The sequence below is a fragment of the Rhinichthys klamathensis genome, unplaced genomic scaffold (assembly GCF_029890125.1).
Source record: "Rhinichthys klamathensis goyatoka isolate OS25496 unplaced genomic scaffold, OSU_Roscu_1.1 h1tg000406l_1, whole genome shotgun sequence".
In the NCBI taxonomy this organism is placed as follows: domain Eukaryota; kingdom Metazoa; phylum Chordata; class Actinopteri; order Cypriniformes; family Leuciscidae; genus Rhinichthys; species Rhinichthys klamathensis.
In genome coordinates this window covers 732,531-758,005 of record NW_026606907.1, presented here as the reverse complement: position 1 = coordinate 758,005, position 25,475 = coordinate 732,531, and the positions used below count along the sequence as shown (strand labels likewise).

The window sequence follows — 25,475 nt, the reverse complement described above, 5'->3', positions numbered from 1 at the left end:
TTCAAAATAAAGAGCTCCAACCCATATTCAGTGTGCAAATTGAACAAAGAAAAACTCAAAACCCTCTTTGTGATATAGTGTCTGTCTACATTACACTACTTTAAAATAATAGTTATAATATTAATCAGTAACAGCCTTATGTTGTAAAACAAATGCACTGAAAAATAAAAGCAACTTTCATAATTAGTTTCTTACTAATTTCTATACTTGAAAGAGATAAGCACATGATCTTTTATTTTGACGGAAACGGCATCGAGCTTTTATTTTGGCGAAAAACATGGTTTACAAACTCGTCTCATTACAATTCTAATAAAATGCCTAATCGTCAAATATGCAGATGTGGAAATAATGCGTAACTGGGTAACTGGTAGTGGGTTTCTACATAGCCTAAGTGTTCTGAAAGTAGCCTAGTTCTGCTTACCACAGTTCTGCACTCACTCATCTCTCTCCTTATCCTCCTCACTATCCTCATCAGCCACTAGAAGGGCCTTTGAAGTTTATTTTTTTTCACGCTATTTCTCTGCACATTCCTTGCGTTTCTTCTCCATCGCTCTGAGTATTTTGACAGATACACACCAGTCTATGATACACACTGGCACTGCTCGCTCACTCAGAGCTCAAAGGGGGAGGTGTTTAAAGACGTGACTGGACCAGCCCAGTGTCAATCAAGAAAATAACCAATGGGCCGCTGATCTACACGTTTCATGCACCGGTCTGTGAGATAAAAAATAAACCTACGCTGACTTGTCCAATGCATTACACCGGCACAAAGATCCCAGTGGCGCCAATTAAGCAAAACTAAACGCAATGGGCCGCCGATGTACAAGTTCTATTTCACTGTTACAGACCGCCAGAGACGGTCGAACATAGTGGAAGGAGTCGCGTCTCGCGAGCCATATCGAGAATCTCGCATTGATTTGTCACCTGTGACCCTGACCGATGACGTGTCAGCAGCTATATCCGCTCCGTTCACGTCACGGTCGTTCTCTTTGTCATTCTCGCGAAGAGATCTCGCTCGAGCGTGCACAGCGTTTTTGGTGAGCAACTGCTCCCCGCTACAGCTGTGTCTCGGGAGAAATATTGTATATATTTGGATATATTTGGATATATTTTGACGTGCATCGGACCATATACCCACTGGTTGTCCAGGGTTTGTTTGGAACCGATCGCTACCAGCAGTGTTGAGGTGAGTACTCATGTGAACTCAGTGGTTAACCAGGGTTCTGTTATACTGCGTGTGGTATTGTATATTGTTAGAAACTGCTACTTTACGTTATGCTCATTGGTTAACCAGAGTGATACATTGATAAACCTTATTGTGGATAACCCCATTGGTTGACCAGGGGTTTTTTCAACTAACTGGGCTGGAAGTGATGGCAGCTTCATGTTCCCTCTGCTTCGGTCCAATGGATCTCATGGATGCTCATATTCAATGTCCTACTTGCCTAGGCATTGATCACCTCCGAGAGGCTTTAGTAGACCCATGTCCTGAATGTGGTTTGATGTCCTTGGAGATGAGACAGCATCGACTGGCTGAATTAGACCCTGAGTTTGAGAATTCTGCTCCATCAGCTGGGACAGAGTCACATGTGAGTAGCAAGCGTGTGGCCAGTGGGACTGGAAGGCCTTCAAAGAGGATGCGAACCTCCTCGGAGTCAAGTACATTGACCCAGCAAGTAGCTGAACTTGCGAACGCAGTTCAGGGTATTAGAGACTTATTATCTGTTCCCCCCACTCGTCAGAATGTGAGTGAGGGGACAGGGGGGGGTGGTTTAGCTCCTCCCTTGCCCATGTGTGAGCTGGCATCCAGGTTGTCCAGGAGAGAACCAGACACTTTATCTATTGCGGCTTCTGACTCCTTAGACCGGGAGGAACAGGAGTATTATACGCCAATGGAGGAGACGAGACCCTCACATTCCCAGGTCCAATGTTCCCATAGCGACGACGGTTCTGGCCTTCAGGATGCGCCGCCTTCAGTGGTTTTCTCTCTGCAGGACACACTCAGGATGGCGCTCGCTAAGCGGAATTTGGATCCACCTCCTCCCCTATCAGGCCAGTCAAACCTCTTGCGTCGCCCAGTTTCCCAGCAGGAGGATTTCCTAATGCCGAGTTGTCCTGACTTCACAGATGTGGTTTCTTCAGCGTTTCGGTCAGCTCCCTTATCCAGACCTGATCGTGTGGCTCGTACGCTAGCGGCAATGGCTGATGCAGACGAAAAGGGCCTTGGTAACATGCCCCCAGTGGAGCCATGCATTTCTTCACTGGTAGTGTCACCAGATGAGGCTCTTAGACACAATCTTCGCTGTCCCAACCCAGAGTGTAGACGTACAGATGATCTGTTGGTCAGGATTTATAATACTGTCTCAGGCTTGAGTCGTGTGGGGAATTCCATGGCTCATCTTCTGCTGGCACTTCATTCTACTTTGAGTACTAACCCACCAGATAATACCACATCTGAGTTACTTGAGGCTTCCTTACAAGCCTTGGGTTCAATCGCATTTTCTAGCGGAAAGGCTCTTGGGCTTACTACTCAGGCTAGGCGGCAGGTTTGGCTAGCACAGTCTAAACTTCCAGAGGCTTGCCGTAGCAATCTTCGTCAACTACCTCTGGTACCTGGGCAGATTTTTGGTCCAGCCGCTCAAGAAGCTCTTGAGCGCAGAGTTCGTGCGGTGGAGTCTCGGTCCCAGCACTTTGAGCGCAGTGTGAATTATGGACCATCCTCACATCAAATACCTGTTCGTCATGCAAATCCATTCCAGTGCAGGCAGGGACAGTCTTACAGGCCTGTACAGCAGGCAACTCGACCTGGGTATGACTCGAGAAGGGAGGCATCCCGTGCTCGTAGACCACCTGCTCGCCCTGTGGCTACTTATCGTCGTCCCCCCAGGGGTAGGGAGACCGCTCCTCATCGTCGGTGATGGTCCAGGGTCTGTGATGGGACACTTTTCAACCTCTCAACTACAACTTTGGAGAGGGATTACGAACAACAAGTGGCTCCTCGACACACTCGACAGGGGCTACTGTCTTCAGTTCCGTCACAGACCCCAATTATGCACACACACTCGGCCCACAGTGGTTCGGGACCCTCGTCAGGCTCTTGCTCTATCTCTCGAGGTCCGGAAGCTACTGGAAAAGGGTGCGGTAGAGCTAGTAAACCCCCAGGTCCAACCGGGGGGATTTCATTCAAAGTACTTCCTAGTTCGCAAGAAGGATGGAAGCTTCAGGCCAATCTTGGACCTCAGACGCTTGAACAGGAGTCTCAAACACCTTCCTTTCCGCATGCTGCGTGTCAAGGATGTCCTACAAGCGGTCGAACCCGGCATGTGGTTTACCTCTGTGGATCTGAAGGATGCATATTTCCACATCCCCATTGCACCTCATCACAGAAGGTTTCTTCGGTTCACATTCCAGGGCAGGACATACCAATATCGAGTCCTACCATTTGGCCTCTCCCTCTCTCCCCGTGTATTCACACGGTGTATGCAAGTGGCACTAGAACCTCTACAACGGGAGGGCATGTTGATTCTCCCTTACCTGGACGATTGGCTGCTTTGTGCCAGATCACCTCAGCAGGTAGCCAACAACACACAGCGCCTACTGGAGCATGTTACTGCTTTAGGACTGAGGGTAAACCTGGAGAAAAGCTGCCTTACTCCATGCCAGTCAATATGTTTTCTGGGATTACATCTGGACTCCAGAATAATGAGGGCTACCCTCACAGCGCGCAGGAGGCAGGCTATACAAGGAGCCATAGCGAGGTTCCAGGTTCGACGCAAGCTACCTTATCTTCACTTCTTACGGCTAGCGGGCCTTCTCACGGCAGCCTCATCGGCCATTCACTTAGGACTTTTACACCTTCGTCCTTTTCAGCGTTGGTTGATAGCCAGACGGTTGTCAGCAGTCCACAACCGACAGACCCTTGTTGTGGTGACAACCAGTTGCTCTGTCTCCCTGAGGCTTTGGAGACGGGAGCAATTTCTACAAGGGGGTGTACCAATGGGACCACCCCCAGCACGCAGAGAAGTAGTGACAACAGATGCCTCTCTCTCCGGATGGGGAGGGCTGTGGCAACACCAGGGCGTGCAGGGGAGTTGGACCTTGCAGCAGGAGACATCTCACATCAACATCCTAGAGCTATGGGCAGTGCTTTTCACCCTAAGACACTTCAGACAGGAATTATCAGGGAGGCACATCCTAGTGCGGACCGACAACACCACAGTGGTGTTTTTAATCAATCACCAAGGGGGCACGAGGTCTCTACCTTGCCTTCGACTTTCACGAGTGCTGTTGTTGTGGGCAAACCAGCACTTCCTGTCGATCAGAGCGGCACACATTCCCGGTCACTGCAACAGTGTGGCAGACTCACTCTCTCGATCGGGTCCGAAGCCAGGGGACTGGTGTCTGCACAAGGCGGTAGTTCAGTCAGTTTGGGGACTTTATGGGACCGCAGCAGTCGACCTCTTTGCCAGCAGGAATACAACACATTGCCCGCTGTGGTTTGCAGAGCAGGAGGAGCAGGGATCACTAGGCCAGGATGCCCTGGCCCACGACTGGCCAGACCTCCTCCTCTATGCTTTCCCTCCAATTCCACTTCTCTGGCCTGTGCTGAGGCGTGTGCAGATGAGACGACACAGGCTTATTCTAGTGGCACCCTGCTGGCCAGCGAGACCATGGTTCAGTCTGCTGATGGCCCTTACGACCGGTCCACCACAACCATTGCCAGTTCGGAGGGACCTACTGTCACAAATGAACGGGGAGCTTTGGCACCCCTCACCGGGCAGGTTGAGTCTATGTGTATGGCCCCTGGGGTTGAGCAAGAGCTCTCACAGTGTTCCGCAGATGTGAGGAACACTGTCATGAATGCAAGAGCCCCATCAACACGTCGCACTTATGCCAGTAAATGGAGAATCTTTGTTTCATGGTGTACAGATCGGTCTGTTAACCCAGTCACTTGTTCCATCAGTTCAGTGTTGGAATTCTTACAACATTTATTGGACACTGGGCGGTCCCCAGCGACTCTAAGGATATTCGTGGCAGCCTTGTCAGCACATCGGAACCCCTTGGGGGGGAAATCAATTGGTGCGGAAAAGTTGGTGGTGGCTTTCCTTAAGGGAGCAGTACGTCTTAATCCACCGGTACGGATAATGCATACCCAGTGGGATCTTCAGATGGTGCTTAACAGCCTGCGTTTACCACCTTATGAACCACTTGAACAAGCTGATATTAAGAGTCTTTCGATGAAGACTGCTTTTCTCTTGGCTATAACGTCAACCAGAAGAGTAGGTGAGCTTCATGCTCTCTCGGTGAGTCCACAGTGTCTCAGATGGGGGCCCGAGTACAATCAGGTTACACTCTGGCCGAATCCAGCTTTCCGACCTAAAGTGTTGTCTGACCGCTTTGTGAACCAGCCCATTCAGCTTGCGGCATTTAATCAAGAGGCTTCCCAGACAACTGTGTGTCCAGTGAGAGTATTGCGACAGTATGTGTTGAAGACTGCTTCATGGCGCACCACTGATCAGCTGTTTGTCCGTTTTGATGCCTGTCAGAGGGGCTCACCCTTGTCGAAGCAAAGGTTGTCTCATTGGGTGGTGGATACCATTATACAGGCATATGATTCGGCTGGTCAGACAGTTCCAGCATCTATTAAATGCCATTCAACCCGATCAGTGGCTACTTCTTGGGCAGCACTACGGGGAGTGCCCCTTTCTGATATATGTGCAGCGGCTACATGGTCGTCACCTTGCACGTTCACAAGATTCTACAGGATTAATGTGGCACCTATTCCTTTGGTCAGTTCTGCTGTGTTAGCGGACAGTATCTAGGTGAGCGGCCCTCGTGACTTGGTTGTATTCGTCTTCCACTATGTTCGACCGTCTCTGGCGGTCTGTAACAGTGAAATAGAACGCCGGTTACTGGTGTAACCTTGGTTCTATGAATAGTGGAAGACCGCCAGAGTCTCTGGTCACTCGGACTGAGAATGACTGCAGAGAACGACCGTGACGTGAACGGAGCGGATATAGCTGCTGACACGTCATCGGTCAGGGTCACAGGTGACAAATCAATGCGAGATTCTCGATATGGCTCGCGAGACGCGACTCCTTCCACTATGTTCGACCGTCTCTGGCGGTCTTCCACTATTCATAGAACCAAGGTTACACCAGTAACCGGCGTTTTATGGGCCGTTCAGACAAAAAAAAAATAAAAAAATTGAACTATGATATATCGGCCCACAAAGCACGTCGGTCCACCGGGCAAATGACAGGTATGCCCTATGGCCAGTCCAGCCCTGAATACAACCCGAAACTAAAAAACAGACCCGGCCTTTATTTACCCAAACCTGTCGCCACACCAGGCATGTAAAAGAGATAGGTGTCTATTTCTCGGCTATTATTTGAAGTTTACGGTACGAGTGGGAAGCAATGGTGGAAGCAAATAGTTTTCAATCATGATAAATGTATTTCTGAATGCCGACAGTACAATGTAGTTTGTACGCATTATGTGTAGGCTACTGTTATTGAAGAAGAAAGATAAAGTTTGCCAGAAAACACTACTAGCCAGTTTATGAGCTGATGGGCATGAGTGACCAAACTACATTTCCCATCATTCTCTGGAGCAGCATAATAATAATAATAATAATAACAACAACAACAACAACAAAAACAACAACAACAACAATAATAATACTAATGAAACACATATAATGCACATTATTTAAATTTTCTGAACTTGTAAAAACAAACTTCCCAGGAGAGCTTGAATGCACCATATGGTGGTGTGAGGTCCAAACAGTTTGTTGCATGAGGGCAATACCGTGCCATAGAGCGTTAAATCTTCATGAGAAAGGACACATAAGAATGTTTTGACAGTTTATGCCTTTCCATTACACAATATATGGCATTGCATTATTGCCTAACACCTTTGTGTTTCTCTTGTAAGTCTATTGGTAGAATTATTCAGAAATCCAACTGAAAAGTTTTCAGTTTAGTACAAACGTACACCCACTGTGTGTCAATTATACCGGCAACATATGAAAATGCAAAAAAGAGAAAGAAATAATAGTAATAATATTTTTTTAAATGATTGAATAAATGAATAAATTAATTAATTAATAAATTAATGAATGATTGAATGAATGAATGAATGAATGAATGAATGAATGAAAGAAAGAAAAAACGTGTCCAACAAAACCTCACTATTCAGAAACCTCACTCTCAGTAAAATAATGTGTTCTTTCAACACAGAATATGTCTATATAGGCAAACATGAATATACACAGAAGTATGAAAAAAATGTTTTCCTGACAATGCAGGAGTCCTTTGTGGTGGATAGACGTTCATGTTTGGAAGGCAATACATATGTTTCTTTCTTTTTTTATATATTTTTTCTTTGTAGTTATTTATCATAATCGAGACGCTGTGTCGATGATGCTCTGGGAACGCCTCTGTGTGATTGCGTCAAAAGCGCGTGTGTCAACTAGACCAATTCTGTTTACACCTTCATTTAAACTTTGTTTAAATTAAGCAGGTTACAACTATTTGATCTTGGATTTATTTTATATTTAAAATAGATTAACTTTAATCCTTTTGCTCCAGAACTTTAAACTCAGATTTAAATCTCAATAGTGATTTACGTTGTTAATATGTTTAAAATTAAGTGGTTCAAAACAACTCGACTTAAAATAAAGCCCAGATCAACAAATCCTAGATTAGCTTTAAACTGTGCTTAATTCTTATTGGTGCAACAATGCATTTATTATACAATGAGAAAAATATTTTATTATTTTTTGACAAAATTATTACATTATAAACATTTTATTACATTAATAATGTAATTACAATATGTGTAGTTTTATATTATGCTTTATTTCATTATGAGTTGCTTCAGAGCTGTTAAGAACAAGATGAGTAAAAGAAAAGCAATACAATTTTAAAATATATATTAAATGAACATTACAAAATATAAACCAAGCAGCTTTATGTTTACCTCCAGCATTAACTAATTTCTGCTAATGCTTATTAATATAATATTTATAATTAGTAGTAGTTATTTATCTCAGATTCTCTAAACTGTTAAACAATGATATGTGTATGTTTGTAAACTAAATACAATAAAGAAAAATATGATATACGCTTTTTGGGGTCCATTTTTAAAGGTTTGTTCAAAAATACAAATTCTGTCGCACCCATGTTGTGTGACTCCTATAATGAACATAATAAAAAAAGAATGTGTTTATGTTTTTTTGTACATACAATGGAAGTCATAGGGGAACAATATCGGTTCTACTGGTTCCCAATATTCTTAAGAATATCTTATTTTGTGTTCCACAGAAAAAAGTAGTCAAACCCCACGTAGACCCTAGGGCTTGGTGGCCACATACGTGGACAGCACATTTTTGCTCTTATGTCCACAATTGTGTTCACTGCTGAATTGGTGGTGTTATGGACACGTATGGGGGTACTTATACTGCCATCTGGTAGTGTCAGAAATTTATAACACACTATGGTCAAAATTCAAAATGGCGGCAAACACAAGGAAAGATTCAAGTGGTAGCTCCATACACAAACGTCGACCAGTTAAGAAGTTCTGTCATATTTCATGGCTTATTCTGATTTAGATATTTATAAAAGCCTTGTATATTTGTCATGACATGCAAATTTGAAAAAAAAGTGCAAAACTACCAACTTTGTAGGTCGCTAAACATGAAGTACACGTATGTGTACTTATGGACTGAAGCTCCTCGAAACAGCTAATATGCTAGTAAACATGCACACACATAAAATGGGAAAAAAGCTAGCTCTGATGCAGCTAAAAAGGTGCACATGGTCCCAATGACATAAATAACAATTAAATCACTAAATACATACGTACATACTTAAATTAGTTGGGTTGAAAATGTTAGTAAAAATGTAATATGCTAGTAAAAATGTGCACATGTAAATTAGCTTGTGTATTATCCCATTGGAATAAATAACAAATAAATAATGCAAACCTACATAAATTAAATTAATTTGTATTTGATTTTATCATGTTTTTATTTCCAGAGCGTTTTTTTGTGCAAAGAGCATTGGAGCTACTTTGGGTTAATTGATGGAGATAACACAGATTTGGATGTGTCTGATAACGATGATCCCTTAGAGATGTCTTATTGATCACAAGTTCAGTATGGTGTACCACAAGGCAGAAGACTCAGTACTAGGACCGTTGCTGTTCACTCTATACATGCTCCCCTTGGGAGATATCATTAGGAAGCATGGCATTAGTTTTCACTGTTATGCTGATGATACTCAGCTCTATATTTCTTCACGCCCCGACGAAACTTGCCAATACAAAAAAACCTAATGCATTGCTGATATAAAAACTGGATGACTAGCAATTACCAACTTTAAAACTAAAAAATCTAAATTACATCATGTGCTTCCAATGAAAAATGTGGAACAGTTAGTTCATTACATCAAGGCTAGATCATTGTAATGCTCTACTGGGTGGTTGCCCTGCACGCTTAATAAACAAACCTCAGCTGGTTTAAAACGCAGCCACTAGAGTTCTTACCAGAACCAGGAAGTATGACCATATTGCCCGGTTATGTCAACATTGCCATGGCTCCCTATTAACCATCGTATACATTTTTTAATATTGCAATGTTTCCATGTTGTTTTTACTCTCTGATAGTCAAAACATGTTAAAAAATATGTGTGTATGTGTTATTAATACATTAAAAAACAGTCAGGAAAAAAACTGCTGTGTTCAAGGCAGAAATAAAGGGTTCCCTTTCAAGGGAACTTCGAGCTGCGTTTGAGACGCGGTGGGAACGCTCTGCGTGATTGCGTCATGAAGCACGTGTAAAATCAGTCCAATGGAAGCCCGATACGTCATGGGTGACGTCATAGACCAGGAAACTATAAAGCACCCTTGAAAACAGACCGTGACAGCTTCTGTTGTCTTCAGCAAGCGCTCTCTGTGATTCTGTCCTTTTCTATTTATTGTTGTTTGTCAAGCTCAATATATATATCACTATCTATCATTATGGCGAGCAAAGCAATATTATAGACGTTGTGTTGTTCCCTGCCCTCGTTACATCACGGGTGGGGACACACATCAGCTTTTTGTTGCTGTTTGGGAGTGGAGCATGCAACAGTCATTTCTCGAGGGATCTGACTGTGCATTGCGAGAAGCTGTCCGTGAGGACGCTCCGCTCCCGCCGGGCGTTCTTCGAGGAGGACGGTTCGGTTCGCGTTCCCCGAGCGGGTCTCTCTGTTGCCGAGGCTCGGAGACGGCTCGTATTTCGGGGTTCGAATACGGATCTGACAGCGGGGGTTGGGACGGGCTCCGCCCTTTCTCAGCTTTCACATGCCAGATCTAGTGTGCTGCGATTTACAGTTCCGAGGAATTGGTATCGTTAGTGTTTTGTTTAAAAAGAAAGAGAACAAAACAAATACAAATCTTTATAAAAAGGCAGATGTTTGAGTTTTCAATGAATACATTTTCCAGCTCATAACTCTGTTGAATAAAGAGGATCTTTTTTAAAGAAAAAAAGGAGGTTTTATCTAGTGCTGTTGCCAGTTAAATATTTACTGGCCAGCTGAACATTATGAGATTGAAAATAAAGAAGAGTTTGTTAGATGAACTGTATCTTAAAACAGGAAAACTCTGTATCTCAGCCTCCTCGTCGGGGACTGTGGTTTTTCCCTATCTCCACACTGAGGTGTCGAGATCGTGGAATAAACCGGTTTGTATTTTATGTGTTTAATCCCCAGATGTCTGACTATAGTAATGTTTGGGTATTAAGTATCATAGTATGACATTGCCTCGGGTTAAAGAGACGCTTGCGAGCTTTCTCTCTCCCGAGTCGGCGTTATCGTTATTAACCCCGACGTTACCCACCAGCCATCTTAATAATGAATACATTTTTATTAGGCAGCGCTGGTGGGTAGAGTATATAAGGACATGGATGAATGTGAGGGGCGACTCTCTGAGGAGGGTCGCAGCGCTGCCAGTTCGGTTGTTTTCCTGCTGGTGGCCGCAGAGTGATATATATGTATATATATATACGTTTTTTCTGATATAAAGATAAAGGAAAATAAAGATATAATTATGTCTGTTCTTCTGGACGCTCCGCTTTCAAGAAAACTAAGAAATAAACCATTCAGCGGCGTTCCAGAGGTTTCTTCCTCACCAATCTAATGTTCCTGAGACGGCCTATTAAGCTCCTCTCAGCACAAAGTGCAAAACAGAGCGTCGCCATTCGGGCTCCTCCGCAATTGAGGGGTACCTGGGTGGCGGTCGCAGTCTAGCCAGTTAGATACATGCAAGATCTGAGGACTGTTTTATCTCTAAAATAGCTTTGACAAAGAAGAAGCCCTGACGCTGAGGCGATCAGGCTTCTAAGGGTGGTCCCCTCTGGGGTAGGGACGGTTTTGAGAAATCGTTTCTCCTCAGCGCCCTTTTGGGGTGCGACTCTCTGAGGAGGGTCGCAGTACTGCCAGTTCGGTTTCCCTGCCGGTTCGCCGTTTCAGGGCACCAAGGTGTCAGTGTCTCCAAACGAGCCTTCAAATAAGAAAAAAGAAGAGCAGTCATTTCGGTTCCCCTGCCGGTTCGCCGTTTCAGGGCGCCGAAGTGCCTGCTTTTTTCAACGATCCTCCGAGGAGGGTCGTAGGGACTAAGCTAGTTAGAGGTAGGCAAGATCTGAGGACTGTCATCATCTCTAATAAAGCTTAGACAAGAAGTCCTGTCGCAAGAAAACGAGGCTATCAGGCTTCTGAGGGCTCCTCCGGGGCAGGGACGGTTTTGAGAAATCGTTTCTCCTCGGCGACCTCTGGGGTGCGACTCTCTGAGGAGGGTCGCAGCGCTGCCAGTTCGGTTGTTCCCTGCCGGTTCGCCGTTCAGGGCACCGAGGTGTCAGCGTCCCCATACGATCCTCCGAGGAGGATCGTAGAGCGGTCAGTTCGGTTGTTCCCTGCCGGTTCGCCGCTTCAGGGCACCGTAGTGACTGTTCAACCAAGGGACGGTTTTGAGAAATCGTTTTTCCTCTGGGGTGCAACTCTCTGAGGAGGGTTGCAGCGCTGCCAGTTCGGTTGTTCCCTGCCGGTTCGCCGTTCAGGGCACCGAGGTGTCAGCATCCCCATACGATCCTCCGAGGAGGGTCGTAGAATGGTCAGTTCGGTTGTTCCCTGCCGGTTCGCCGCTTCAGGGCGCCGTAGTGACTGTTCAAACAAATCCAGAGGCCAGTCTTGAGAGACTGGTTCCCCTAGTAAATTTCTGGCAGCGTGGAAACTACTGCCACATATTTCTCAGTGGGTCCTGCACACTATAGAAAAGGGTTTCAGAATTCAGTTCGGTTCTCGTTCGCCCAGATTTCTAGGGGTCCTCCTCTCATTGGTGGACCCCGAGCAGGCTTTGGTTATGGAGCAGGAAGTACTGTCACTTCTGCAAAACGAGCTGTAGAAGGGGTTCCTCCTCCCAGCAGACAGCCATTACTTCATTGTTTCCGAAAGAGGATGAGGGGGGTTCCCGAGGTTTGCTTTCGGGGGCGAAGCATACCATTATCGGGTTCTTCCATTCGGCCTAGGTTTATTACCCCACACCTTTACAGTATGCGTGGGTGCAGCTCTGGCTCTTCTGAGACTCCAGGGCATTCGCGTATTATACTACATCAATGATTGGTTGTTCCTAGCTCAATCTGAGTTTATGGCAGTTCGGCATCGAGATGTCGTTCTGTCTCATTAAGGATGTTGGGGTTGCCTCTCAACGCCAAGAAGAGTGTGCTCTGAGGACCACTTTTCTAGGTGTAGCAATTCTTACAGCCGTAATGGGGTATATCTAGGCCAGTCACTCACTGTGAAACAGTTTCAGACGGGTGGGTCTCATGGCAGTTGCGTCCAACGTATTACTTTTGGCCTTCTGTTCATGAGACCCCTGCAGTGGTGGCTCAGGACCAAGGGGTTTTCTCCGAGGGGAAATACGTTTTCGCATGATCAAGGTCACGCGGCTATGCCTTCGTGCTTCGGTCATGTGGAAGAACCTTGGTTCCTCGCCCAGGCCCAGTGTTGGGGGCTTCTTGTCGACGCATATTGCTATCGACGGATGCTTCCCTCACAAGTGGGGGCGATCATGAGTGGTCGCTCGGCGAATGGCGGACAACACACTGATGGTCTCGTATATCAGAGCAGATATCCTGTTGAGGCAGGGGCTGAGGCCCAGGGGATTGGAGACTTCCCCCCGAGGTGGTGGAGCTTCTTAGGGAGAACTTTGGTCTAACTAAAGTCATGTCGACCTTTCACATCGTTTGTACAACGCATTGCTCTATATGGTTCCCCCTCACGCAGCCAGCTCTTCTCGGACTGGATGCGATGGTGCAGGTGTGGCCGAGGCTGCACCTGTACGCATTTCCCCCGATATCTATGCTCCCGGAGGTTCTGGAGAGGGTTCGCCGGGAAGGGGCTCATCTGCTACTAGTAGCCCCATACTGGCCGACTCGAGTTTGGTTCTCGGACTTTGTCTCTTCTGGACGGCTCTCCCATGGAGATTCCGTTCAGGAGGGACCTGCTGTCCCAGGCAGGGGGCACGATATTTCACCCTCGACCGGAGTTGTGGAGACTGTGGGCCTGGCCTCTGAGAGGGCCAGGCTCATAGAATCCAGTCTCTCTACTGAGGTCGTTGAGACATTCTCCATTCCAGAGCTCCTTCCACGAGAAGACTGTATGCACTGAAATGGAAATTATTCTCCACCTGGTGTGGTGAGCGTCAGTTAGATCCTGTTAACTGCCCTGTTGGTTCAGTTCTCGATTTTCTGCAAGACCGTTTCTCTGCTGGATTATCTCCTTCCACCTTAAAAGTTTATGTGGCGGCTATTTCGGCCTATCATACCCCTCTGGGGGGTACTTCTATTGGGAGAGATCCTCTGATTATTCGTTTTCTCCGTGGTACATTGAGGTTGAGACCTGCACTGCACTCTAGAGCACCGGCTTGGGATTTAGCCATTGTACTTGAGGGTCTGGCTCTGGCTCCCTTCGAGCTTATTGAAGAGGTTTCAGAAAAATTCCTCACTTTGAAAGCTTTATTTCTCCTTGCTATTTCATCTATCAAGAGAATTGGAGATTTGCATGCCCTGTCGGTTGCTCCGTCATGTCTGGAATTTGCACCTGGTATGGTGAAAGCATTTCTATACCCTAGACCGGGTTATATTCCTAAGGTCCCAGTTAATGTTGGGGGCCCAATAGTGTTGCAGGCCTTTTATCCTCCACCTTTTAATACCCCAGATCAGGAACAACTGAACCTGTTATGTCCAGTTCGGGCATTGGATGCCTACGTTCACAGAGCTGCCCTGTGGCGTAAGTCAGAGCAGTTATTTGTATGTTTTGGGTCACTCAGAAAAGGGTGCCCTGCATCTAAACAGGTTATGAGCAAATGGATAGTCGAGGCTATATCATTGGCTTATGAAGCGGCCGGTCAGCCTTCACCTATGGCTGTACGGGCCCATTCTACAAGGAGTATGGCGGCCTCTACGGCCTTAATTTCGGGTGTTTCCCTTCTTGACATTTGTAATGCGGCAGGTTGGTCCTCTCCACATACATTTGTCAGGTTTTATGACCTTGACCTCTCCACTCCTGGGGCGAGGTTGCTTGCTTCTTAGTGTGCGCAAGGACTTCACACAGAACGGGCATTTGTCACTATGGCGTAGTGGGTATGGGGTTCCCACCGCGTCTCAAACGCAGCTCGAAGTTCCCTTGAAAGGGAACGTCTCAGGTTACGTATGTAACCCTGGTTCCCTGAGAGGGAACGAGACGCTGCATTTGCCTGCCATACTTCCTGCATGCCCTGATCGACTTGCTTCAGACTTTTTCAGAAGCTGTCGCGGTCTGTTTTCAAGGGTGCTTTATAGTTTCCTGGTCTATGACGTCACCCATGACGTATCGGGCTTCCATTGGACTGATTTTACACGTGCTTCATGACGCAATCACGCAGAGCGTTCCCACCGCATCTCAAACGCAGCGTCTCGTTCCCTCTCAGGGAACCAGGGTTACATACGTAACCTGAGACGTTTTTCATTCTATTACACAGAGGTGACTTTATTGTGTTTTATGGAAATTCGGACCGTGAGTCCACATATGTGGACATCATTTTTCTCGAAAAGTACATCATATCAAAAGATGATTCTTAGTTTTTGTTCTAATTAGGTTCCAATAAGCCCAAATAGCAAAGAGAATTAAAAAATGCATGTAAAAAATCAGCTTGGGCCGATGGAAGGACATAGACCTGATGCAAAGCGATTTTGCAAGAAACTCAAGTAAGGTATTAACTGAACAGTTAACTGGATCCCACTGATGTTGGTAACACCAAGAAGTGAAAACTCTCCACTTTAGTGCATATCATTTCCTAGTAGCTGGAGCTCTGGAGCTTAGGATAGTCTCAACAATCTCAGTTGAGAAACCACTCTCTATAAGTTGGGCCCCCTGCCTGAGACAGAAGGTCTCTCCTCTCCTCAGGATCTCCAAGGGAGATTTTTACCCTTTGTTTTGACCCACATTTACTGTAGGCTACATTGCAGGAGGGCATTTTGAAAGTTGCATATCCAAATTAAATTAGATTTAATGTATACACTCTTATTTTACTCTTCACTTTTATATTAATGATATTATTGAGAAGGGTAGGAATGGCAATTGTGATTGTAAAAGTGTATGAGTGAAAGGGGATTGTCTGTACCACAGGAATACCTCTAGGCTATTCATGTCTCTTTTATAAGTTCAGAAACGTGATATAGATCACATATGCAGGTATGAACATGACATTTTTGATTGAAAGACCAAACCCACATTATAAAGTCACAGGAGGGGGGAGTAGCGCCGGAAGTGAACTCCATATAAAGGTGCTTAAGAATAAACTGAGGATCCAGAGATCTTACATCTTTCATTCAGGCAAGATGTTGACCTACAAGGTGACTGTTTCTACTTACAGACAGATGATTCCTGAGAAAACGAACAGCCTTTACCTGACGCTGATAAACTCAAAGGAGCAGAGCAGTGACAGAGTCCTGGTCAACAAATCCTATTTTGATGTTTTTGTTCCGTCTAAAAGGGTAAGTACTTTAAAGACTTAATTATTTTTATTTTAAGTTATTATTATTATTTATTTCCATTATTATATAGAATACATTATTGGTCAAAAGTTTGGAAACATTAAAATTTTTAATGGTTTTAAAAGTTTTTTTTTTAGTTTTTTTTTTTAAGTTTCATTCAAAAAAGTAACATTTTGAGCACAAATTAAGAAAATCACGTGTTAAAGGCTACATCTGCTTCGGATTCAGACACAGTCCTAAAGCTCGCCCTGGGTCGACATTTCATTCAGTAACATTAGTCCGTTTTGATTTATATGCTGTTTAATGTGATGCATTATTTTACACAAGCATGAAGCATTCATTCTAATATAGCTAAGATAGACATTTTCAACAATAAAAATGGCATTAAAACTAATTACTATTCACGCCTCAGTCAAGTAAATTTTTATTCATCATAGTTGCTTTTCACACCATTGTCTAAAACTACATCTGAGATAATTAGTTTATACAAATTATTTAGAAGGAAAAAGTCTGCCTAGAGAGACTGAGCGCTCTCTGGATAACGATCTATTTTTTATGCAAAGTATATAGGCTAATAGGCTATCTTTTGTTATCAACTTATTATTTGTCAACATATTATTTATTATTTGTATCATTCAATTATATAGGCCTATATGTTTTTATTCATTATAACGTTGATCTATCTCAAGGGATTTCATTTGCATTTCAAAGCGCGCAGCACATTTACATATTCGTCTTACCGTCACTCTTGTCAGTCTGCACAGTAGGTGGCGCTAGAGGGTTTGAGATAGACACTCCAAACGTCCTATAAACATTGAGATAAACGGTTGACTCTAGTGGAGATATGTTTATTGTGTGTTTGTTTGTTTGTTTGTTTGTTTGTTTGATGGTGATAGACTTTTGGAAACTAAGACAAAGGAAACAGGAAACTGATGATAAACAAACTAAAAGTCCATGAAAGTGAAACTAACTTAACATAAGTGTACATGACAGTGTGACTGTTCCAGTAAATGTTTTCATTTTTCATGTTGAAGCTGGAAAGAGTGGCACAAAGGCTTCCCTAAGAGCATGGATGATCTCCCTCCAAAAGTTCAGTTCGATTCAGCAAAAAGTTTCGAGTTTCGTTCCAATTTCCTGAAAGTGTAAGTTTGTATCCATAGTCCTTGTTGATTTGTTACTGAGATTTTCCTCAGTTCTCCAGAATGATATTTGTGCAAATAGTGTTCATGTCTATAATTATACAGTATGTACTCTGTTTCAGGATTGGGGAATCATTTCTTGACAAAGTTAGAGGTTTATTTAATTCCTGGAAAGACGTGGCTGATTTTGAAAATTTATTGGGAAATTTTAATTACAAGGACACTCTACTAGGTTTGTTTCTTCATTTAAACTAATACTATATATCCCAAAAAAAAAAAAAAAATCAATTGTTGTAAGAAACCAACAAAGCAGAAGCACGTTTTTTCATACCTTTTAAGACAGTTGACTAAATTTCCCTTTTGAAATCTGAACAGAGAAAGTGATGCAAGACTGGAATAAGGATTACATGTTCGGCTATCAGTTTTTGAACGGCTGCAATCCTGTCATGATCAGGAAGTGCAAGGAAATTCCAGACAAGTTTCCAGTCACACATGAGATGGTGAAGGGCTTTCTGGAGAAAGGTGTCACACTACAAGAGGAATTACAGGTCAGAAACATTAAGACATTAATCACTTGAACAGTCGGTCAGTTATCAAATTCAAGACTTACTTGCGTGTATTCTGACATCCTTCACATAATTTAGTTTACATAAATGACTCAAATCAATGTTATTTCAACCCATGAACTATTACTTCTAAACTTTGCACCTGTGTACATGTTTACAGGCGGGAAACATCTACATAGTGGATTATGACATACTGGAGGGAGTCCTAACAGCCAACGATCAGGTCTGTCTGACTGCACCCCTCTGCCTGCTGTACAAGAACAGACTGGACCAAATTGTGCCAATTGCCATTCAGGTATCTGTCGCATATATAATCAGTATCAAATGAAAACATAAATTAAAAATAAAAGTGCCTTTGCTGTGAATTTACTAACCGAAGTAAACATATCCTGTTTGGCTTTATTATATCTGAATCAGCTCAGTCAAACTCCAGGGGAAAAGAGCCCAATCTTTCTCCCGAATGATAATAAATATGATTGGATGCTTGCCAAGATGTGGGTGAAATCTGCCGACTTCATTGTACACCAGTTGGAGACGCACTTTCTCAGGACACATCTGATATCAGAGGTTTTTGAAATTGCCATGCACAGACAGCTCCCTCCAGTCCACCCTGTATACAAGGTACATGTCTCTCAATACACAGTTATGATATTTAGATTCAGGGCTAAACTGAAGATTGTAGTTTCACATATGTCAATTTATTGATGAAGGGTTGCTGGTTCTGATATCCTTAACTTCTTTTCATCCATGGTTTAATGTTAACCTAAAACCTCCAGGGAATGACATGGAAACCACTTTAGCTGTTTCAGGTTATGCTTTTAAATCAGTTTTTATGATGCACATGTTTAAATGCTTCTTACAGTTACTGAAACCTCATGTTCGTTTCACAACTGCAATCAATGCAGTGGCTCGTGAAAGACTCATCAGTAAAGACGGGATCATCACCAAGGTAGCTTTACACCTAATTTAATATATCCACACATAAACAGCATATTTCTAGGATTCAAAGCGATTCTATTCATATTTGATTATTTAGTCTTTGTCTGGCAAACCATAAATTCTGTCCTTGATATAGGTTTAAAGACGCACACAGTGTTAACAAACCTTCATGATGGCCTGAGCCATTACCTGACTTTCTGGCTTGTGATATTCTGTCTTTTTGCTGAATGCTCTTACTTCTATTTCATAGACTACCTTGTATATAGTTAACTGGTGTTTGCTTAAACTGACAGACCTAATAGTTCCTAAATTTCAAAAAGTCAACGAGTAGCTAAATAAGTGCCGAAAATATTTAGGCAAAATATTAACTGATTTCTTGGTATCCACAGATTAGTAGCCTCACTAAAGATGGGATAAATGAAGTGATTAGAAGAGCCATGGAGACTTTATCCCATGAGTCCCTGTGCTTCCCTGAGACCATAGAAGCTCGAGGAATGAAAGATGCGCCCAAGTACTATTATAGAGATGATGGCATGAAGATCTGGGAGGCAATACACAAGTAGGTGTTGCAACAGTTCAGATCATGTACTACTAGTGCAAAAGTACAAATTAGTCCACATACACTCCAATAAAAAGTTATTTTTATTAATTTGTCATCTTTTTGATCTTTCTGTAGTTTTGTGTCTGCTGTGGTCAACATCTACTATGACAGCGATGAGAAAGTTCAAGGAGATGAGGAGATTCAAGGATTTGTTGAGGATTGCCACACTGGCATGAAAAAATCTCCCAGTGAGAACAGGTTTAACTTATCAAAGGCCATGTTTACACCTGGTCAATCGCATCACAAGAGGATAACGCTAAACACAGGTGTAAACGGGGTCTAAATGTTTTTAGCTTGTCCACTTTCGACCACTTCCAGAGGATGTCGAAAATCCATTTAATTGGATTGCTTTCATAGTGTAGACCAGTGTTGTGCAAGTTACTTCCAAACTGTAATACATTATAGATTACTTGTTACTGTTACTTAAAAGTAATTAATTACCTTACAATATTACTGTCTCAGAATTGTAATGAGTTACATTACTCCTGTATTACTTTTGAGTTACTTTCACCAAAATAACTACAGATGTAGTTATAATATAAAAAATAAAAAGACAAAATGTAGCCTACTACAGAGCATTTTACATCCAGTAGAAGGCAATATGATGTAGCATAATGATTGTGGGCTATCTGATATTAAATTTTCATTTTTTTAGCACCTTATATTGCAGTGGTTGTCGAAAATCCATTTAATTGGATTGCTTTCATAGTGTAGACGCTCATGTTGTCGAATGCAAGTCACTAAAAACTAAGAACTGTCACTAAAACACAGCCTATTTTACACCGCATGACCAGTCTTTTTATGGGCAATGTGGAATTGATAATGATTATTTTAGATTAAGACCACTTTTTACTGAAAGTGGAGTTTTTAAATCTATTAATTTACATTTACATTTATTCATTTAGCAGGCCCCCCCCCTCCCCCTCCCCCTCCCCCTCCCCCCCCTCCCCCTCCCCCTCCCCCTCCCCCCCCTCCCCCTCCCCCTCCCCCCCTCCCTCCTCCCTCCTCAGTTTCATCTATGTCCATGTAATTTTTTAATTTTTTAAATAAAAAAATAGAATTAGAAGAGAAGAGAATATAAAGTGTTAGTGTTACTGGATCAAGTGCTGCTGAAAAAGATGCGTCTTCAGCTGTTTCTTGAAAGTGGCCACTGACTCCGCTCTGGTTGAGTTGGACAGATCATTCCACCAGCAGGGAACAGTCATGGTAAAGGTCCGAGAGCATTGAAATTAATGTGCAATTTTGTGAGGAGAGGAGTGACGTGTGCTCTCTTTGGCTCATTAAAGATCACTCTGGCTGCAGCATTCTGGATCAGTTGCAGATGTTTGACAGAGCTAGCTGGAAGACCAGCCAGGAGAGCATTACAATACCAGTCTGGATAGAACAAGCGCTTGGACAAACAGATGTGTAGCATGCTCTGTTAGGAAGGGCCTGATCCTCCTAATGTTGTGCAAGGCAAATCTACATGACCGGGCAGTTCTAGCAATGTGACCTGTAAAGTTTCCTGGCTGACCTTGATGGAGTTATGGATGATGAGCCTCACTGGACAAGTTGTGATGAAGTGTTGGGTTGGCCGGGACCACAAGTAGCTCTGACTTACCCCAGTAGCTAGATGTTGGGTCTTAGACACCACACCCCTCCACGACACCCTAAAAGACCTATCTGAGAGGTAAGACTTGAACCATTGGAGTGCGGATCCCGAGATGCCCTTCATCTTTAGGATTGACAGGAGGATCTGGTGGTTAACTGTGTCAAAGGCAGCAGACAGATCCAGCAGGATAAGAACTGAGGATTTGGAAGCTGCTCCTGCCAGTCTCAGAGCTTCAATTACTGAGAGCAGGGCAGTCTCAGTTGAGTGTCCGCTTTTGAAACCAGACTGATTGTTGTCCAGGAGGTTGTTCTGTGTAAGAAAGGAAGAGATCTGGTTGAAAACAACTCGTTCAAGTGTTTTTGCGACGCATGGAAGAAGGGATACCGGTCTGTAATTTTCCAGATGTGCTGGATTGAGAGTGGGTTTCTTAAGCAGTGGGGTTACCCGAGCCTGCTTAAAAGCTGTGGGAAAGGTACAGTGTGAAGAGAGGTGTTTATGATGTGCGTGAGTGTGGGTACAATTGAGGAAGAAATGGCTTGAAGTAGATTAATCCGAATAGGATCAAGCGGACAAAAGGTTTTGAAAAGCCATGTCATTACCTTCACAAAGAGCCACAATCACTCTCCAGAACATTCTCATTCACGGTTCCATGCTGGTGGAATGATCTTCCCACCCTCATTCGGAATGCAGAATCCCTGACAGCATTCAAAAGAAAACTGAAAACTCATCTCTTCCGTGAGCACTTGACATAAAAAAAAAAAAAATATATTATTATTATTATTTTTTTTAAATCCTCACTTGTCTGGTTTATGCTACTCTGAGCAATGATTGAACTTTGTACTTTGAGCACTTCTTGGGTTGTTATTGTCTCTTCACAATGACTCGTTTGGTTTAGTCATCAGATGTAAGTCGCTTTGGACAAAAGCGTCTGCTAAATGACTAAATGTAAAATGTAAATGAAAAGCAAACGAGAGTCAGAAGAATTGTTCATTTTGTTGTGATAGTAAGTCATTTTAGCAGTAGAGATATTAGCAGAGAAGGAAGAGAGGAGGGATTGATAAAGACCAAGGTCTGTAGGATCTTTCGATTTGCGCCCCTTCCTCTCTGCACCCCTGAGATTAGAACGATGTTCGCGGAGAACATCAGATAACCAGGGGGTAGAGGGTGTGGCGCGGGCTGGCCTGGAGGAAAGGGGGCAGAAGTTGTCCAAGCAGGATGAAGTGGAGAAAAGAGTATCAGTTGCACTGTTAGCATCTAGTGTTGAGAGCTGATCAGGTGGAGGAAGTGTGGATGAGACCAAAGAGGATAGGCGAGAGGGTGAAAGTGAGCGTAGGATCCGCCGAAAGGTGACCTGTGGAGGAGTGTGTGTTGTGTTCTGAGGCAGGTTGAGGTTGAGAGTGAGGAAGTGATCTGAGGTGTGCAGCGGAGTGACCAATGAATGGTCAGTGGAGCAGTAGCGCGTGTAAATAAGATCCAATTGGTTACCTGATTTGTGAGTAGCCGCAGTAGATAATCATTTGAGGTCGCATGAGGCAAGCAGGGTGTGGAAATCAGCAGCATGAGGTTTTTCTAGGTGGATGTTGAAGTCACCAAGAACTATGAGAGGAGTACCATCTTCAGGGAAGGATGAGAGTAGGACATCAAGATCCTCCAAGAAACTGCCAAGTTGACCTGTTGCGCAAATTTTCCTGTCAAGTTTGTTTTTATAAATCACAACTTATGCGTCGCAAGTGGCGTACGCCTCTTTCATGGCCTGTTTTGTGCGTACGCAACGGTTATAAATAAGGCCCCAGGTGTAAACGTGAACGTGTCTCCATTAACTTCTTGTGATCCAATCAACCAAAACGCATCTTAATACCAGGTGTAAACAGGGCCAAAATGTCAGTGTTGGTCTGTGGAAGCATGCATGATTGTTTGTATTCTTGTATATTCTATATGCATCTTTGTGTGTTTCAAGTCACCCTTAAATGTGTGCACAAGTTAAATGCGTACTTCCACTGTTTCCAGTCTCTCTGAAAACTCGAGAGGAGTTAGTCAAGTACCTGACCGTTGTGATATTCATAACTTCAGCACAACATGCTGCTGTCAACTTTGGACAGGTGAGATTACACACTTTCATATCATCTGCAGGAGAGTTAAAAATTGCTAGGCAACATTATGGATAACATCTATAAGATAAAAACTGTGAGTGAACTTTTATGTTGCAGTTTGACTGGTATGGCTGGATCCCCAACAGTCCTTCCATCATGCGCAAGCCGCCTCCCAAACAGAAGGGCAAGGTGGACATGAAGTATATCATGGAGAGTCTGCCTGATCGTGGATGTTCCAGCTTGGCTCTAGGAACCGTTTGGGCCCTCAGTCGCTTCCAGAAGAAAGAGGTTTGATGTCTGATTTGAATAGAGAACATGACAGCAGTCTAGTCTAAATCAGTGTGAAAAATAATTAACCTGTTACTTGCTGAGGGAACAGAGCATCAAAGTATGAGTTAAAAAAAAAGGCCAAAGATGATTTAAAAAAAAAAATGATGTAGGCTCAAATACATTTTCAATTCTTCTTTTTGTTGTAGATTGTTTGCTTGCTACAGTGTATGTGTTATGCGGCACTGCCAACATACAAGTATTTTTTTAGTCAGGTAGTGCAATTCTTTTAACTGACCCTTTGCTAAGTCCCAATTTAAAAAGTCATCATGTTTGGGGAGTAACATAATATTTATCTATTCACTTAATGGTGTTAGATATTAAAATGTAACATTTTAAAATTCAAAACAGTGTTGAATAAGTAATTCATATGTTACAATTTACATTTTAAGCAATGTATTCTGTGTATTTTGTAGTGCAATACATTTCTTCCAATTCTAACAGGCAAGCGTTTGCTCTTCGTCAGTAAATGGACGTCCTGTGTGTTTGGATATATTTAAACTAAATGCTCTAAAAGTTATAGAAGAGATCATTTATCTTGTTTCTGGAGCACATATAACACTGACAATTAATTTATTAAGTTTTGATTAAGGTCACAGAGGGCATAGTAAGAAAATAGTTCCCAGTATTGTGATTATGTAGTAGTAAAATTATAAAGAGTTCTGTTCACTCACACTAATGTTATCAGCTCTCTGTAACACATTTCCACCTACAACTTAAAAACGTATTAATTGGCTGTACAAGTCAGATCAACTTGTTATTTAAAATATTGACTTAAAAAAATGTGTTGAATCTTGTACAACTTATAAAATTAAGCTAAAATTGGTTAAATTAATGGAAAAATATGACTTATTGGTTCATATAATATTTTTACAGTGGTGTAATCGGCTTCTCTCTGTTCATCTGAATGTAAAAAGCATTTGCACTAATTCTGATCTCTGCTGATCTGCAGTTCTTAATCATGTTACCGCATTATTTTACAAGTTCTTTAAAGAAACTCAGCAAATAAAAATGCTTTGCAATGTCAGACTTCATTCCAAGAATAATCCCAGAAGAATCCACAATACTTTGTTAGTTTTATAAGCTTGTCTGGGTGATTGATAGTAACCAAGGGGGCGGAGCTTAGAGAAGGGTCAGTTTATCTCATAAAAAGAAAGAAAGATGTTGTTCTGCTTTCTGAAGAACTTACTTTTCCCCCAGCGGTTCTTAGGCACGTATCCAGAGATGTGCTTCACAGAGGAACCAGTGAAGGAAGCCATAAAGACTTTCGGCAAGAAACTAAAAGAGGTGACCAACATCATCAAGAGCCGGAATGAGGGATTAGCATTTGATTATTGTTATTTGTCCCCAGACAAAATCCCCAACAGTGTTGCAATTTGAAAAAATATTTTGCCAGGCCTATAAATAATGTTTATGGCTAATGTGTGCTTGATATAAGAGAGAAGAACAGCTCTACTTAAGTATTGTAAAACACAGAGCATTCAGCCTTTTGAGGCGATTTATAGAAATTATGTTTCATTAACTCTTTTTGTATTTGACTCTGTTGCTGGGAAGTAAGGGATATTACTTTGTAATGCCATCTGTGCACATATGTATGTTATCTCAGGGGTTATTGTTTGGTTCACACCAGGAAAGCAGAACAGTTTATTTGACCATATGCTTTAAAGAGCTAAACTTGTGCTATAATCCATTTATTATTGTCTTTCTTTTTATTCTTTTCTTTAATCATATAAACTTGCAAATTTATATATCCATACTGTGGTATTAATTTACTCATCTTTTGATTCATTTATTGATATTCTTTATTGCTCAGATAATCTATTGTTTGTAGTCCATTTTAGATAATAATTTGACTTATTTTTTACCTTACAGTTAAATTGAGATCTTACAGATCTTATCTTTTATATTGATTTTGCATAAATTTTGCGTAAAAATACACATTTAAAGGCTATTATTCAGGTTATAATTTAGTTATTTTTATTCGCTTTGGTACTATTTTAAAGGTGTACATTTTCAAAACTCTTAGTACTAATATCACAACAGATCATCAAAAGGACACTTTTCAATTTGTTTTAAATTGTTTTTGTACAATACTCAAAATCACAAATGATCCTTTTCACAAAACAAAATAACTGTTTCATCTATATAAA

At 42.6% G+C, this 25,475-nt stretch overlaps 1 protein-coding gene across 1 annotated transcript; it reads left to right on the top strand.

The window, feature by feature from the left end:
- The first annotated feature begins 5,144 nt into the window (after positions 1–5,144).
- On the top strand, positions 5,145–25,159 carry LOC130070412 (polyunsaturated fatty acid 5-lipoxygenase-like). Its single transcript, XM_056234789.1, has 12 exons — positions 5,145–5,479; positions 17,107–17,214; positions 17,334–17,443; positions 17,587–17,759; positions 17,938–18,078; positions 18,195–18,398; positions 18,640–18,726; positions 19,106–19,275; positions 19,393–19,505; positions 22,916–23,007; positions 23,116–23,286; positions 24,526–25,159. Exons 1-12 carry the CDS (start codon positions 5,145–5,147, stop codon positions 24,703–24,705), a joined length of 1,884 nt encoding a protein of 627 aa, XP_056090764.1. The 3' UTR covers positions 24,706–25,159.
- Positions 25,160–25,475: the final 316 nt, after the last annotated feature.

Excerpts from the sequence above, each read along its gene's own strand:
- LOC130070412 (XM_056234789.1), top strand. The coding sequence starts at position 5,145 with ATGCATACCCAGTGGGATCTTCAGATGGTGCTTAACAGCCTGCGTTTA. Across the intron at positions 17,215-17,333 it reads CGTTCCAATTTCCTGAAAGT|GATTGGGGAATCATTTCTTG; the intron begins GTAAGTTTGTAT and ends ACTCTGTTTCAG. Across the intron at positions 23,008-23,115 it reads CTGCTGTCAACTTTGGACAG|TTTGACTGGTATGGCTGGAT; the intron begins GTGAGATTACAC and ends TTTATGTTGCAG.